Source organism: Macaca thibetana, chromosome X (assembly GCF_024542745.1).
Source record: "Macaca thibetana thibetana isolate TM-01 chromosome X, ASM2454274v1, whole genome shotgun sequence".
Taxonomy (NCBI): domain Eukaryota; kingdom Metazoa; phylum Chordata; class Mammalia; order Primates; family Cercopithecidae; genus Macaca; species Macaca thibetana.
The window spans coordinates 28,526,901-28,543,891 of NC_065598.1; the positions used below are offsets into that span (position 1 = coordinate 28,526,901).

At 35.8% G+C, this 16,991-nt stretch overlaps 1 protein-coding gene across 1 annotated transcript in view; it reads left to right on the forward strand.

Annotated features, from left to right (window-relative positions):
• IL1RAPL1 (interleukin 1 receptor accessory protein like 1) overlaps positions 1–16,991 on the forward strand; it is a 1,385,688-nt gene that overhangs the window by 205,937 nt on the left and 1,162,760 nt on the right. Inside the window, exon 2 of the mRNA XM_050776674.1 lies at positions 2,526–2,631. Coding sequence (XP_050632631.1) covers positions 2,550–2,631 — 82 coding nt within the window. The 5' untranslated portion in view covers positions 2,526–2,549. The remainder of the gene's footprint in view (positions 1–2,525; positions 2,632–16,991) is intronic.

A 16,991-nucleotide genomic window follows, 5' to 3' on the forward strand; every position in this document is an offset into this window, starting at 1 on the left:
AATTAGTTCACCAGTAGTGTAAGCAATAAGAAAATATGTGAGAACCTCACTAAATGATTATGTACAGTTTGTATTGCTATTTCTGGGTACAAATTTTGATTATGAAACAAGGATAGCAAAGCTTGTATTCTGTGGCTAGATATATTTAATCTGTTTTTCAATTTAAGACACAACAAACTTCCTCAAAGAAGTTTGTAAAAAGATTATTATAGATTGACCAAAATGTTAAGTCTGTGAAATTTTATGGATTTCTTTTTGTGTTCCCTAATACACAAAATTTCAAGAGATTCAATTAAGCATCTTGATATTACCAAATTGATGCTTTCCATACCAATTAATTTTAAGAAATAGAATTGCAAACTAGCCTGTATGCTTTATAGAAATGAAATGAGTAAGGAAATAGTATTTTGAACAGGAGTAAAGTAGTAAGATACTTAAGCTGAAAGGTCTTGTGATGTATAGTTGATGTATAGTTGGCTCCTGGAGTTTCTTGGGCAGTGCTGATTAAACTCACACAAAGAGGAACTGATTCTCACAGCTAACTTGAAGGCTGAAGACGTCAACTTGAAGATTTCCTGCAGCTCCAGTTAGTGTGGTGGCTGGGAAATGGGATTCGGGTTTTAGGAATGCATGACTCAGATTTGTACTGTAATGTGGCAGTTCATCAGATGTGTCTGATGAATCAGCTCTTTGGATTAGGTTTCATTTATGTCTTTATGTAAACTTAAGGTCTTTGGATAGAAAACTTACGGCGATTATCATCCCTTAAAGGTGCTGCCATTAAAATAGATTATTTTCCATGCTATTTTACACATCCACTGATTTTCTGAATAAAATGATGGTGACACCTTGCCACAAGTGAATGGATTTTGCTTTTGTTTTGTGAATTAAATTGTGTTTTAACAGACTTATTAATGTGAGTAAATTAACCAATTAAAACCATTCAGAAGTATCTGAATGAGGCTCTGGGACAATGCAAAATATGATAGTTTTGGCTTTCTCCTCTTTAATACAGTTGTAGTGATTGAAAGCTGAATATGATCAGTCCTCAAATGTCTTGCAAAGAAACTTGTGCTGTCTTAAGTTTACAATATATTTGAACTGTGTTCTGATTTGCCACTTTCTGAAACTCAGTCTCTCAGCTCTACTATCTCAGTCTTATACAAAAAGAAAAGAAGCAGAGAGTAGAATGGTGGTTGCCAGGGGCTGGGACAGGATGGCGAAAAATGGGGATATGTTGGTCAGAGGGTACAAAGTTGCAGATATACCATGAGTACATTCTGGGGATCTAATGTACAGCATGTTGACTATAGTTAATGATACTACATTGTATACTTAAAATTTGTTGAGGGTAGATATTAAGTCTTACCACACACAAAAATATAGCAACTATGTCAGTTGAAGTATGTGTTAGCTAACTTTATTGTGATAATCATTTCACAGTGTATATGCCTATCAAAACACATTGTACATTTTAAACATATCCAACTTTGTGAATTATATCTCAATGAAGCTGAGACACAGAAGGATGATTTTCTGAGGAAGACAATGTTCGTTTATTTAATTTCAAATGAAATGTTTCTCCTTTAGAAATCCAAACACACTGTGTTAGTGTCCCTTCTGATATCCCTCTGCAAGCCTTATAATAGAAATAAATGATTTTTTGGTAGCTTCATTGAGTGTTGTTTCTTCTTCTTCTTTTTCCTTCTTCTTCCTTTGTTGCTCAGTCTGGAGTACAGTAACACAATCTCAGCTCACTGCAGCCTTGACCTCCCAGGCTCAAGCCATCCTCGTACATCAGCCTCCCAAGCACCTGGGCCTACAGGTGCACTCCATCACACCCAGCTATTTTTTTTTTTGTAGTGATGGGAGTTTTGCCATGTTGCCCAGGCTGGTCTCAAACTCCTGGGCTCAAGGGATCTGCCTGCTTCAGCCTCCCAAAGTGCTGGGATTACAGTCATGAGTCACTGTGCCTGGCCAGAATATACATTCTTTTAATAAAAACAAAAGGCTTAAAATTATCTTAAAGTATCTTTTAGAGGTTTTTGAAAGACAATTATAAAATCATGATTAAATATTTTGAGGCATACAGTTTATGATTTAATCTCGGAAAGAATGACACTGAATAAAACCACATTCTATTGCAGCATGGAATGTTAAAAATGTCAGTTTGGATGATTTATATTAAGATAAATTGTTGGTGAAATAATTCTTTTGAAGGGATTGTTTCCACTTATTTAAATACAACTAGGGAGTTTAAGTAAAAAATCCAAAACCTCAAGTTAACATAAGATTTTAAAGCACTTTGGGGGTGAGGGCTATGGAGGCATAATTTTGGTATTACTGATTTCGATTTAACTTAGGAACCACAACATATGGGACAATATAATAGAAATCCTGGTTATATTCTTTCCTTTTGTGTAATTCATTGCACCAATCGTGTTTGATCAAAGTTATGAAACTCATAATATTGCTATCTATTTTTAAAGCATACATGTTTTTCTTCTTTTTAATCTTTGCTTTAGGGAACAGCCTTTAAGAGCTGGAAGATGAAAGCTCCGATTCCACACTTGATTCTCTTATACGCTACTTTTACTCAGAGTTTGAAGGTTGTGACCAAAAGAGGCTCCGGTAAGCAGTATTCCTCTATTTTTTACTTGTTTTTATAGCTTTAAGTGATAGTGCTACATTTACACATGTGCCATTTGGGGAAAAGTTGAGAATGATCAGTTATCCATATTGTGGAGATATTGTAGATATTATGAGTAAATAGGTGGAGCACACTCATAGGGAATTAGAAAAGTCAGAGTGGATTTAAAAGAATGTGGCTTATTTTGTTAATTACTATGAATTGGCATGGATTCAATAGCAAAACCTTGTATTTAGGCTTCATTTTGTGGTAGGATTTTAAGTATTCTTATATAAACAGTGTTATTTAATTTTTTGCATGGAAATATTATTGTATCTTTGATGTTAACTTTTATTGTTACCATTTTGGTGTCAGCTATGCTTAGGGAAGATTCTTTTCAGGGTTGTACTCCAGCTGATTTGATGAATTGCTTGGAAGTATATAAAGAAAACACTAGTGTTATTGAAGAAAATATCACGAGGAAGCACTAATATTTTAATAGGAAATATAGAGGTAAAGTAGAAGGGTAATGAAAGGAACTACTAAATAGATTAATGTTGGCATTTGTGAAAAACTACATGTTATCAGGCATCTTGGTTTGTGGGACTGTTGATACTTCAATTGTGTGGAACAATTGAATAAATACCATTATCAATGTGAAGTTGTATCTTGTCTAGTAAGTCACTAATAATATAAAGCTTTCCCATGCTCACACTATGTGGAGTCACATAAGTTTTGAAGTTATAGCTTTTAGGCATAAAGGAAGAAGAAGGGTATTGTGTTTTGTTGCTAGAATTAGAATGTATTGTCTGTTAGTTCCAGAGAGACTGGGAAAAAGAAGATGAGATAATGTACAAGAGGTTGCAGTGTTGTGATATAAGCAATTGCATGGACAAAAGCATCTTTGGAATTCAGAAAGGAAAGGGAATGAAAGGGCTGAGATGGGGCTGTGAAGCAACCATCTTAACCATGAGGTTAAAAGGCTTCAAACTCACTTTGATTGTATACCGAAAAAGCTCACATGCAGGGGAAATAGGGAGCAGCTCTGCTCTCATGAGCCCCTTCTGGGGATAAAGTCTGGGGGGAAATTGGGGAGGGCATTGTGCATGGAAAAAGGTTTGGTGCGTGGTTGAAAGTTAAAAAAAATACTGAGCCTGTTGGTTCTAGCATATTTGGTTATTATACAGCTGTTGTATCTGCTACTGATGTGGTTATAGGCAATGTGAAAAAATACTGTTTCTATGTCTACACATTATTTCATCTCTCCTTCTCAGTGGATCTTTTGAATGAGATAAAACCCTAGGGCAAGATTATGATGTAGTGGTTTATGTAATTCGAATGGGTTAATGGGAAATAACATATATCTTGATTTCTTTAATTGTACTATGCTCAAGTACAATTGAGCATAAAAAGAGAGTTAGAGTAGGTAGAAAGGGGAGTAAATAGTGATGAAAGCTGATAATTTTTACAACAATGATGTTTTCTGGGATAGAAATTTACATTAAAATCACTTAACATAGGTATTTGAGATAGTAGCTATATAGAAGAGAAACACTCATTTGTACAAGTATTATAACAAAATGACAATAGTTTATCCAAAATGGAAATATTGATTAATTCTTTAAAACTTTATTTTTGTGGTTATTACCACTAATTATATAAAATCTGTTTTTGTCAGTTCTTCCTGTGTATGTCAGATCTATGATTGATTTATTCAAATATAAATGTTACTCCTTTTTAATCATAAAGTAATGGTAATAGGTCCATTCTATATAACCTCTAATTTGGGGGCAAGAAATTTTATCAAACTGGGACTTACTTTGTGTGTTTGAGAAGCATGAGAGCAGAGCTAGACACATGGGGCCGTTGGAAAATGCAAATTTAATATAAATGCAAATATTAGAATGTCTCAAAAATCTATGTTAAGTGATTTTAATATAAATTTCTATTCTAGAAAGCATTATTGTTGTAAAAATTGTCTGCTCTAAAGGCTTGAGAAAACTCAGGAATCTGTCTCAAATTCAGTTTTATTTCACTTTTGTAATTATTTTAGAAGAATGGTAATAAGATGCTGTGCTAAGTGAAGCAGAAGTTCTGAGACCTTTCTCTCTTCAATGTATGAATGCAGTTGTCACATAATTATATAATACCTTCTAAACCAAATGTGTTTTCTATATTACAATGTAAAAATGACAAGGCAGGTACTGGGATTTTGCAGCATGCCTGATTTGTTTACTTTTCTATATGATGTAAATTAACACACCTTCCCCTAGTGTCTATATTAAGATCCAGATGAATGCAAGCTTGTTTGTTTGTTTGACTTTTAGATATTAAGTGTGCACTTTGGGAAGGAATATTATTATTCTCTCCATATACTTTCATAGCTTGGACTTATTTCAGCTGATGTCGGTTCCCGTGGCATCTTTGTTTGAGGGAAGCAGATATGTAGCTTACTGAATAGTGTCATTACTGATCTCCATACATCAAGTAGAAGAGGAGTGTACTTGGCATTTTTTCCTTAAAAGATGGATGGCTCAATCTTCACACCCAGCCCAACCTATAAAACCAGCAGCACCGTGGCCAGGGGATAAAAATCAATTTTTGATGTTTGATTTTGCGTATTAATCAAGAGGGCTTCTTATCTTTCTTCTTTCGTCTTATCATTTAATTCTCTTTTGATTCTTTATTTTATTCATCTTTTTGAAAGGTCAATAAACATGACTAACAACCCAATGCTTTTCATGTGTCTTTTACTAGAATATTATTTTTAGTTCACTGTGACCACTAGAAAACCAGAACTAGATATTTTAATAATTAGGAACATATACAATATTATATTACACAGAGAAATATTGATTTTTTATGGCATGCTAATTTTGTATCGTGTTTACTTTAGATTAACACATATTGTCATTCCATAAAAATTTAAAAGTAGATATTTGTTTCTCATTAACAGAACTAATTTGAAAGCAATAGGAGCTCTTATTACACAAGCTGGAAATGCATTATTTTTATCACATTGGCTTACACTCCCATCACTATTAATTTAAAGAACAGATTTAATATAATAAGGCAGTTATGTCATTATAACATCCTTGATTAAAATATTCAAATGCAACTTTATAATGTTTTGTTTTAAATAGCACTTTAAATATGTACAATATGTTATGACAACTGAGGACTATATCTGGTCTCTCAGGTAATGTCCTAAAGTTGTGCCTACATTTAGAATCAATACTTTTAATATCTATAGAAGCAGATATTCAGCGTTCGTTACACAATAGATTTTATCCTGGGACAATTTCATACCTATTTGTTTAGTTTTTATAAGTAGCACTTGATAAAGGAGGCTAAGACGACCAATATTGCCAATCCCCCTCAAGCGTGTGAAATATTATAGCAATTCAGTAAGTAAACATCTCAGTTGCTGTCATTTTTAGAATTCTGGAAAAAAAAAAAACCACACATGTAAAGCAAATGCTTGCTTGGAGAAACTTTGTCTCTCAACCATTTGAGAAATTTAGCTTTACATTCTTGTCTGTTGGTCCCTTTTTTCCTTCATTCCTTCCTCCCTTCTTTCCCTTTTTGTTCTTTCCTTCCTTTCTTCCTCTCTTCCTTCTCCTCTGTTTGTATATTTATCTGCAAATAAAAAGAATTTTTTTTTTCATATTTCCACTGCGTCTTGGTAGGACTTTTCAAACTATAAAAATATTATTATTACTTTGTCTGCATGGTTAAAGTATTTGACATGTTCCATCTTTAAAAGGCCATTCAAAGAGGTTAGCATAGTCTCTGTTAATAATAGCTATTCTTAAATATATACATTCTAAAATGGTGTGTAAGAAAATCTGGAGTAAGATTTGGGAGTAGGGAAATAGTATAAATGGTTGAAGGACTGTTATGGACAAAGTATAGCTGTAGCACTTTGGGGGGACTAAAGTGTGAGTTGTAATTTGCCTGAAAAGTTTGGGATATTGAAGAAAAATGAAGCTAGAGGGGTCTGGATGTAGAAATTAGGTAATACAAGGAGTTCCATGATGTTTTTCTCTCAAAAACGTACTCAGAATATAAGATGGTGAGTGCAAGGACCACGATTAATATATGTTTATAATCTCTACAGTGCCAAATATGCTGTTTCAGAGTCAGGGTTCAAGGAAATGTCTTAATGTATTAATGACTGCATGAATGGTTGAGTGAGTGGTTTTAATATTCAGGGTTACATCAGTGAGGATGCTACAGGACCAAAACGATATTAGAAAGATAAAGGTAAAATTAAATAGAGGCATTTAAGAAAAATGATTTTTTTCTTAAAGAGCAATCAGTATAATGTATAATGTGAGGCTACTGAAGCAAAAATCTCAGAATAAGCAATATCTAGGACATGATAAGGGTTTAGATGAAGACAATGAACCTTTACAAATGGGGAATGTTTTCATGGGCTTAAGATGCAGTTCAAAATCTGTTAAAGGGTAAGGAAAATGATTCTTCAAGTATTTTTCTATTGGAATTCTACTACATTTAGTGCTGCTTTAAAGAAGTACTAATGTCATTGTGCTGAAGTTTTGAGTTTAATGGTATTGTTCCATTGTGGCCATTATGAAAAGGCTGTGGCTCATGATTACTAATACAGGATAAATAAGCAAGTGACTTCAGTATAGAAAAAGTATTCACAGTTATTACAGCATATGGAGAAGAGTAAGTGGCTGCATTACCAAAAAGCACATGTTATTTTAGGAGGGATTTGAACTATATAAAAGCTCCCTAAAGCAGCCAACTATTAGAGAGTAAAAGGGTTACCACAGGGAGTTGATCTTCTTTTCATTCTAGAACCAGACAGGGGACACTTGTTTGTGTAAAATGATTTAGATGCAATTCTTCTTGACAGCAAGAGGAAGACAAGCCTCAAGAGATTTTCCTAAACTTGTGACTCTAGGTCCAAAAAATTTATAAAAGGTAAGAGTAGTGAAATAACCAAAGACACAGTTTCAGTTCTAATTTTTGTGTTGTTACGTATGGATATTCATTTAAGTAAAAGAAATTAAGCTACTGTGTAAAGAAAGTGAGATTTAACTGAATAGGTATGAGAAAGTCTAGTGGGGGTACTTCCGTCTCATGTCAATGTGATTTATGTGCAACAGCTCTCTTGAGCATTCCTGTAAGTCAATGAGCTTAATTTCACATGATTAAGAGACAACCTAGTCCCCCAGCATCTGCCTTTTATTATGTTACCATGTGTTTATTCTCAGTTTGTCAAATATGTCAAAAAAGATAAGGTGTTTCTCCTTATTTTCCTTTGGGGTAGCTTATAAGACCAAACTTCTGGGGCTTTGTTTCTTTACCTTTTGAAGGTAACAAAAAAGCACTTTAATTTTTTCTCAGAAACAAAAATTCTCCTATTTATTGTACTTCTTTCAAATTTTGAAATTAGATCTAGAGTAATTTTAATATGCCTTTGAAATTATGTCCTTAAATAAAATAATAAGTCTAACAAAAATGGAACTTGCACCTAACAAACAAAATAAAATTAGCCAATATCTTTGTTTAGTTGTATCTATGTTCTGTTATACCTATATTCTGTTATACCTGTGAATTTCCCCACAAACTTAGCCATTCAGTTTCAGTTGTCAGTATAATTTTATATAGAGTTGACATAGATGAATGCCAATTGTGGAAAATGATGCCTGCTTCATGGTGAGTTAAGGATAAAAGGCAGTATGAATGAATCTTCCAAGTTGACTAAGACTTCAATGAGGAGGAGAATATTCCAAGTTAATAAGTATAGTATTCCAAGTTATTCCATCTTATTAACTTGGAATTCCAACTAATTAACTTGGAATATTATTATTGGTAGTAGTATTACTATTCCAACTTATTAACTTGGAATATTATTACTTATATCAAGTAATAATATTCAAAGTATTACAAGTGTATAAGTGTGGTACTATGTTATGAGGGTAAAAAATAATATATTGTTCTATATATTTGATGGGAGAGGTGAGGGATAGAGGGAAGCAATATAGAAGCTAGCAAATGGTAGGCAATTTAAGTTTTGTTAGAGAAATGATGTTCGTGTTGGTACATTTTCATGCTGCTGATAAAGACATACCTGAGACTGGGCAATTTACAAAAGAAAGAGGTTTCATTGGACTTTCCATATGACTGGGGAAGCCCCACAATCATGGCGGAAGGCAAGGAGGAGCAAGTCATGTCTTACATGGATGGTAGCAGGCAAAAAGAGAGCTTGTGCAGGGAAATTCCCATTTTTAAAACTATCAGATCTTGTGAAACTCATTCACTATCATGAGAACAGTGCAGGAAAGATCTGACTCCATAATTTAATCACCTCCCACTGGGTTCCTCCCATGACAGGTGCGAATTGTGGGAGTTACAGTTTAAGGAGAGATTTGGGCGGGGACACAGCCAAACCATTTCATTCCACCCCTGGCCCCTCCCAGGTCTCATGTCCTCACATTTCAAAGCCAATCATGCCATCACAACAGTCCCCAAAAGTCTTAACTCATTTCAGCATTAACTCAAAAATCCACAGTCCAATGTCTCATTTGAGACAAGTCAAGTCCCTTCAGCCTATGAGCCTATAAAATCAAAAACAAGTTAGTTACTTCCTACATACAACGGGGGTACAAGCATTGAGTAAATACAGCCGTTCCAAATGGGAGAAATTGGCCAAAGCAAAGGGACTACAGGCCCCATGCAAGTCTGAAATCTAGCAGGGCAGTCAAATTTTAAAGCTTCAAAATGATCTCTTTTGACTCCATGTCTTGCACATCTGGGTCATGCTGATGGAAGAGGTGGGTTCCTATGGTCTTGGCAGCTCTACCCCCATGGCTTTGCAGGGTACAACCTCCCTCCCAGCTGCTTTCATGGGCTAGAGTTGAGGGTCTGTGGCTTTTCCAGGCACACAATGCAAGCTGTTGGTGGGTCTACCATTCTGGGATCTTGAGGACGGTGGCCCCCTTCTTACAGCTCCACTAGGTGGTGCCCCAGGAGGGACTCTGTGTGGGGGCTCTGGCCCCACATTTCCCTTCTGCACTGCCCTAGCAAAGATTCTCCACGAGAGCCCCACCCTTACAGCAAACTTCTGCCTGGGTATCCAGGCGTTTCTATAAGTCTTCTGAAATCTAGGTGGAGGTCACCAAACCTCAATTCTTGACTTCTGTGTACTGTGAGGCTCAACACCATGTGGAAGCCACCAAGGCTTGGGGCTTGTACCCTCTGAAGCAACAGCCTGAGCTCTGTGTTGGCCCCTTTCAGCCACAGCTGGAGCAGCTGGGACATAGGGCACCAGGTCCCTAGACTGCACACAGCAGGAGGACCCTGGGCCTGGCCCATGAAATCACATTTTCTTCCTCAACCTCTGGGCCTATGATGGCGGGGGACTGCTTTGAAAACCTCTGACATACCCTGGAAACATTTTCCCCACTGTCTTGGGGATTAACATTCGGTTCCTCATTACTTATGCAAATTTCTGCAGCCAGCTTGAATTTCTCCTCAGAAAATGGGATTTTCTTTTCTATCACATTGTCAGGCTGCAAATTTTCCGAACTTTTATGCTCTGCTTCCCTCATAAAACTGAATGTCTTTAACAGCACCCAAGTCACCTCTTGAATACTTTACTGCTTAGAAATTTCTTCCGCTGGATACCCTAAATCATCCCTCTCAAGTTCAAAGTTCTACAAATCTCTAGGGCAGGGGCGAAATGCTGCCAGTCTCTTTGCTAAAACATAAGAAGAGTCACCTTTGCTCCAGTTCCCAACAAGTTCCTCATTTCCATCTGAGAACACCTTAGCCTGGACCTTTTTGTTAATACCACTATCAGCATTTTTGTCAAAACCATTCAACAAGTCTCTAGGAAGTTCTAAACTTACCCACATTTTCCTGTCTTCTTCTGAATCCTCCAAACTGTTCCAACCTCTGCCTGTTAGCCAGTTCCAAAGTCGCTTCCACATTTTCCGCTATCTTTTCAGCAGTGCCCTACTCCTGGTACCAATTTACTGTATTAGCCTGTTTTCATGCTGCTGCTAAGGACATACTTGAGACCAGGAAGAAAAAACACGTTTAATTGGACTTATAGTTCCACATGGCTGAGGAAGCCTTAAAATCGTGGTGGAAGGCAAGGAATATGTCACATCTTATGTGATGGCAGCAGGCAAGAGAGAGCTTATGCAGGGAAATTCCCATTTTTAAACCCATCAGATCTCATGCGACTCATTCACTATCACAAGAACAGTGCAGGAAAGACCCATCCCCATTATTCAGTCACTTCCCACTGAGTTCCTCCCATGACAGGTGGGAATTGTGGGAGTTACAATTCAAGATGAGATTTGGGTAGGGACACAGCCAAACCATATCAATGTTTATCGCAGAGATCACACACAGGCATTCACTGCTAGGACCAGAGGATTAACCCCTGATCCCTGGGTGGTCAACTATAGGCTTTCACATGATCCATAAGGTGGCTTGGAAATTAAGGACACTGGTGTATCAGTATCCTACTGATGTTTTAACAAATTGCTATAAACATAGTGGCTTAAAGCAACACAAATTTATTATCTTGTAGTTCTTGAGGTTCTTCATAATCACATCTCCTCTGACTCTGACCCTTCTACCTCTCTCTTTCCCTTATAAGGGCCTTCATTATTATATTGGGCATCCTTAGATAACCCAGGACAATCATTCCATCTTAAAATCATGAATTTAATCAAATTGGAAAGGTACCTTTTGCCATGTAATATAACATAGTCATACGCTTGGATGAGGCAGTAGACATCTTTCTAGAGAGCGTTATTTGGCTTACTGCAACTGGCAGTTAGCCAATTCAAATAAACTGTCTGTTGAAGGCTTTGAAGACTAGAGAAAGAATAGTCAGCCGGGAGCCAGATGGCAATGGAAGAGAAAGAACAGGGAAGTTGAAAACTTTTGCTGAAGGGCCTATGTAATCCATGGTGCATGATAAAGGGTGCAGTGGGTTTGTAGCAAAAGAAGAAAAGGGAAAGAAAACAGGGCAGAGGGAAAGGAAGGAAGAGAGGCGGAAAGAGAAAGAGGAACTGATACTAGTGACGCTTTGGATCTTAAGAACGTTTTAAGATTCATCTGCACTCCACACATATACTTTCAAAAATACCCCATTTTCTCTGTGGTAGACTAAGGGCGTCTGTGTTCCTTTCAACAAAATAATACCTGACCTGAAAAATGATTTCCAGATGTAAAGTAATAGCAGTGAGAATAGTGAAGACAGGAGAGAGAGCAATTTTAAAGTTAGACTCAATTGAAATAGATGATCAATTAGATGTGAGAGGATATAAAGGAAGAGGGAAAGAAAAACATTCTGTAATGAGAGGATTGGGATACCATCCATCATATTAAAGGTCCTCAAAACACAGAAACTTGAAACAACTACTTATTGAAAGAAAATAGTAAGGTCTTTGTGACTACGATGAAGCCCCAAATGTAGATTGAGGATAGAATATGAAGGATTTTGGATATCTTGCAAGGGATTTTGGATTTTATCTTGAGAATAAAATATTTTCGCTGAGATATTTAATAACTTTGCAAATCCCTTTAGTAGAAAATTCAGTCTGGGTGGTTGGGCCTCTGATTTGATAGATCTGTTCATTATGGTGTCTTCTCTACACCATAAAGATGAAACTTCTTGCTTTGTATATGATGGTGTTACCCACATTTATGAGTCCATCAGTAAAGCTGCCTTTACAGAGAAGGGAAGACACACAATCAAGCTATGTAGGATCACACATGAAAATGGCATGGTCACACCTGATTTTTGACATGTTAACGCTCTCTGTAGAAAAGACTAGGGTGAGATTCCAGAATGACCAGTAAGGGACTCAATAAAATCATATTTACATATACTGAGGGCCTGAAAATCAATCAAAGGGACTGAAAATAAGTTTCTGAAGAATATATAGGATCTGGTAAGTGTTTGGACATGAATCGTGAAATAATTCGAGGAGAAGTTACATTGATGGTGTCACTAATTACAGAGAGAAGATCAATGGCAGTTTTTGCAGGGAGAGGGGATGAAATGAGGTCAATTTGGAACATACGAGCTGTGGTAGTCACTGGAAATGTTGAGCTAATGGATTTATTGGTCTGGAATTGTGCTTGTTTCCTGTGGCTTCTGTAACAAATTGCCACAAACTGGGTGACTTAAAACAATAAAATTTGTCCTCTCACAGTTCTGGAGGCCAGAAGCCTGAAATCAAAGCATAAGCAGGGCCACACTTCTTCTGAAGACTCTGTGACAAAATCCTTCTTCGCCTCTTCCACCTTCTGGTGGCTTTAGTTTTCCTTGGGTTGTGCCCGCTACCATCTTCACATGGCCTTCTTCTCTGTGTCTTTAATCTCCTTCTGCTTTTCTCTTATAAGGACACCTGTCATTGGATTTAGGATCCACTCGGAAAATCCAACATGATCTCTTTTTGAGATCTGTAACCTTAATTCCATCCACAAAGATTCTTTATCCAAATAAATTCATATATTCACAGGTCTCAGTGGGCATATCTTTTGGGGGACCACTGTTCACACTGCAAATGTCAAGCAAGAGGTATGGAGTTTGAAATTGCCCTCATATTGAGAGCAACACGATGGAATGAGATTATTCAGGGAAAACATGCAGAGAGAGAAGAGGAAAAGAAAAGGGAAAGGGAGAGGATCAAGGATTCCATGGAACGCTAGCCCTGAAGAGGCTGGCAGAGAAAGAGCAGCCAGTCAGGGAAGGAGACTAAGGGGAAGCTAAGAGAGGAAGAAAGAGACCTTACTTGTTTTGGTTACTGCAAACCAAGAGTGGAGAAAGTTTCAAAATGAAAGAGTGATAGTGTTAAATTCTTTGGAAAGTTGTGTCAGATAACTGAGAATACGTCATTAAATCAAGATTCAGGAAAATGTAGGGGTGGAGAGACAAGGGAGTCTAAAAGAAGTTGATGTCAGGTTTTTAAAAAGTATGTATTGTGCAAAATCAGTATATTAAAGGGCCTTTGTATATTAGAGGGATTTTATTTTATTTTTATTTATTTATTTATTTTGAGACGGAGTCTCGCCCTGTCGTCCAGGCTGGAGTGCAATGGTGTGATCTCGGCTCACTGCAACCTCCGCCTCCAGAGTTCAAATGATTCCCTACCTCAGCCTCCTGAGTAGCTGAGATTACAGGCACGTGCCACCACGCCCAGCTGATTTTTGTATTTTTAGTATAGATGGGGTTTCACTATGTTGACCAGGCTGGTCGCAAACTCCTGAGCTCGTTCAAACTCCTGGCCTCGTAATCCGCCTGCCTTGGCTTCCCAAAGTGCTGGGATTACAGGTGTGAGCCACCACACCCGACCACTGATTTTACTTTTTAAAGTTTGTTTAACTCTTTAGAAATTATGCTTTTTCTATTTAGTTAAAACAAGTATAAAACTTGTGGTCATCCATGCTAATGAAAAGAATTGCATTATACTACAGATAACATTTTTTTCCAATCAAAAACTTCTGTTACCAAGAATTGAAATATGTTTTGCCATAGATAAACCTCCTGAAGGAAGGGTGATACTGATTTAATTTTCAGTTTTTCATTTCATAGATACAGATATGAAAGACAGCTTACAAGTGTGTTATAATTTTCCATGGTTAATCTTCATGTTAACCATTGAAAGTTCCAGGAAAGGTCTACAGACAGCTGATATTTATACTCCAACTTTCATCTACAGTGATGATCACAAAAATAACATCTTTTTAGTTAATATATCAGAAGTGGCTTACATTAATCTGATGAGTATTATATTAGGTTGGTGCAAAAGTAATTGCAATTTTTGCCATTACTTTCAATGGCGAAAACCGCAATTAGTTTTGCACCTACCTTATAATACCCACAGCAGTGGAAATTAAGACATTTGGGTTTCAATCCAGCTCCTAACGAGCCTTGTTGATTGGGAACATGTCCCTGACTGAACCTGTCATGTTTTTGGTTTCCTTTTTCATAAAGTTTTGAACTACAACATCATCCATACAAATAATAGTTCATCTTTTTGTTCCTTTCACAAATATTTATTGAGCACTTTCAATGCATACTAAGTACACACCTGACACTTTTTTCTGTAACTTATTTTACATATTTGCAAATTGATCACACGTTTAAAAAGGCAGAGTTTGTGACCAGAGTACCCGAGGCCCATTGTTGGCTATATTTAACTTTATGCTATACAGTTGGAGCCAGCACTAAAGAGTGGAGGATGTTATTGGCTTGAAACAAAGTTTCTATTAAGAGAAAAAAAATTAGTTTTTATTTCTTTTTAAACAGCACACAGTATATCATTAGAAGGCCCAATTAAAAATAAGATACTTTTCCTTGCATGTGGTGATGTGACTAGGTAAAATTTGGTTTGTCAGTTTAAAATACCAAACCATGTTTTAGTCTGTTTTTGCTTATTTAAGGCAAATTTCTTTTTGTAGAGTTATGGTCTCTTAAGACATCTATGCAAGACACCTTGCATGGGAAATGTTGCCTTAAGGCGATGACAGTGAATAACTTTGCCAAGTTTTAAAATCTCTGAGGGTTATATATAAATATTTCTTTAAAAAATGTCAGTGAGCCTCTTGTGAGTATTCTCAACATTATTCAATTGTCATTTATGTTTTACTAACTGTACTAAAATATTTCCGAATTAGTTTTGCTACCTTGAGCTCAATAAAGTACTGCCATTGGCATCTTACTTTAAGTTCTTAAAACATATTCCACTTATTTTGTATTCCAAATACTATGTTGTAAATGATAAAGAAAAATTATTCTTATCAATGTGAGGAAAGATTTTCATACTCTGGTGAATTAATATTTTTCTGAAATATATGGTCATATCAGAAGAAATGCAAATATCTGAAAAGAGGATTCTTCCAATTTTTTCTATAAATATGTTCTATAAAGCAATTGTACTCTCCAATGCCATCTTGTGGCTTTTTAGGATTGATGAAAATGCAGTAATAAACACAGAACACAGAGAGAAATAAACATGGGAAGAAAACTTTTCATGAATTATTGCTCAGTGATTATTTTATTTGATCTCAATACTTTTCAAACATTTATTTTCTCTAATGTATTGCCTTAGGTTTTATAAAGAGTATATATATTTCTCCTATATTTTGGTACATTTTTATAATAGAAATGTTCATTGAGATCTTTCAAGGAGATAAAAATATCATATTTTTATGATCTTAGCATCATGTCCATTTGTAGCCCTGTATTACCAGAATTTAAATTATTTTGACAAGTGCATTCATATTATAGACTTATTAAAAATCCTCTTTTAATACATTGCTGTCATTAAGGTCTTGTCATTTTAGTAATTCAGGTGTCAAAAGGAGGAAAAGTCTTTAAAAGATTTTAGTTGCTCACTAATATAAATAAGAGCTGCTGAGAAGAATATGGAAGGGAAGATCATGTGTGGATAGATGTGTGCTTCACGAGTTAGCTTTTCCTGCTGGTCTATTGGACTGGCCCTGGAATAGGAGATGGGAGGGCCTAGGTAGAATCAAGCTAAATGGAAAGCATTAGTCATCAGGCAAAGTTACCTTGAAAAAGCAATTACTTTTGTCTGCATATCCCAAAGAATGAAGATCAAGAGGAATTATTGGTTGGCAATGTTTTTTTTTTTTTTTTTTTTAAAGTGAAAAATTTTCAAAGGGTCTTACCTGTTATAAATGCTTTTTCAAACGAAAGGCATATAATACACCTTCCACACATGAAAATATTAACATGCTACCAATGTTTTCAAACTTCGATAATACTTTTCCAGTTATGACTACTCATATAAAATATGTACAATTGTACTTGATTACATTTCTTTCTTTTAGGATTTTATGCATGGAAACTACTTCATCTTGTTAAAGGACAAAGTAACAGGTTGTGTACACCAATGTTAACAAGCATTTGTTGAATTCCTAATATATACCAAGTGCTTGATAACATTGATTCACATCAGCTATGTCTGGGCATAAAAAAGGTTAAAATATTAGATATTTGTTTGTAGAAACTTGCCTTTTGTATTCTTTGTTTAAAAAACAAACTTATGGAAAATTTTATTAATAGAAACCAATGCAGTATGATTTATCTTTATTAATTTGATCATTCTTAGTTTTCTATACCTATGAATCATATCCTGAAAATTGTTTATGTAATTTCCTCATAACTTTGCTGATATTTTTAGAAGCATATGGAGTGCTTATTTTTGTAACTGCATGCCTTTTTATAAAATCCGTGTTTCTGTCATATCTTTGGAACTGGTGGTGCTATAGGCATTGTCCTTTCATATTCGCTAGTCAGTTCTAGTTTATTCTTTGTATTTAGCAAATGTTT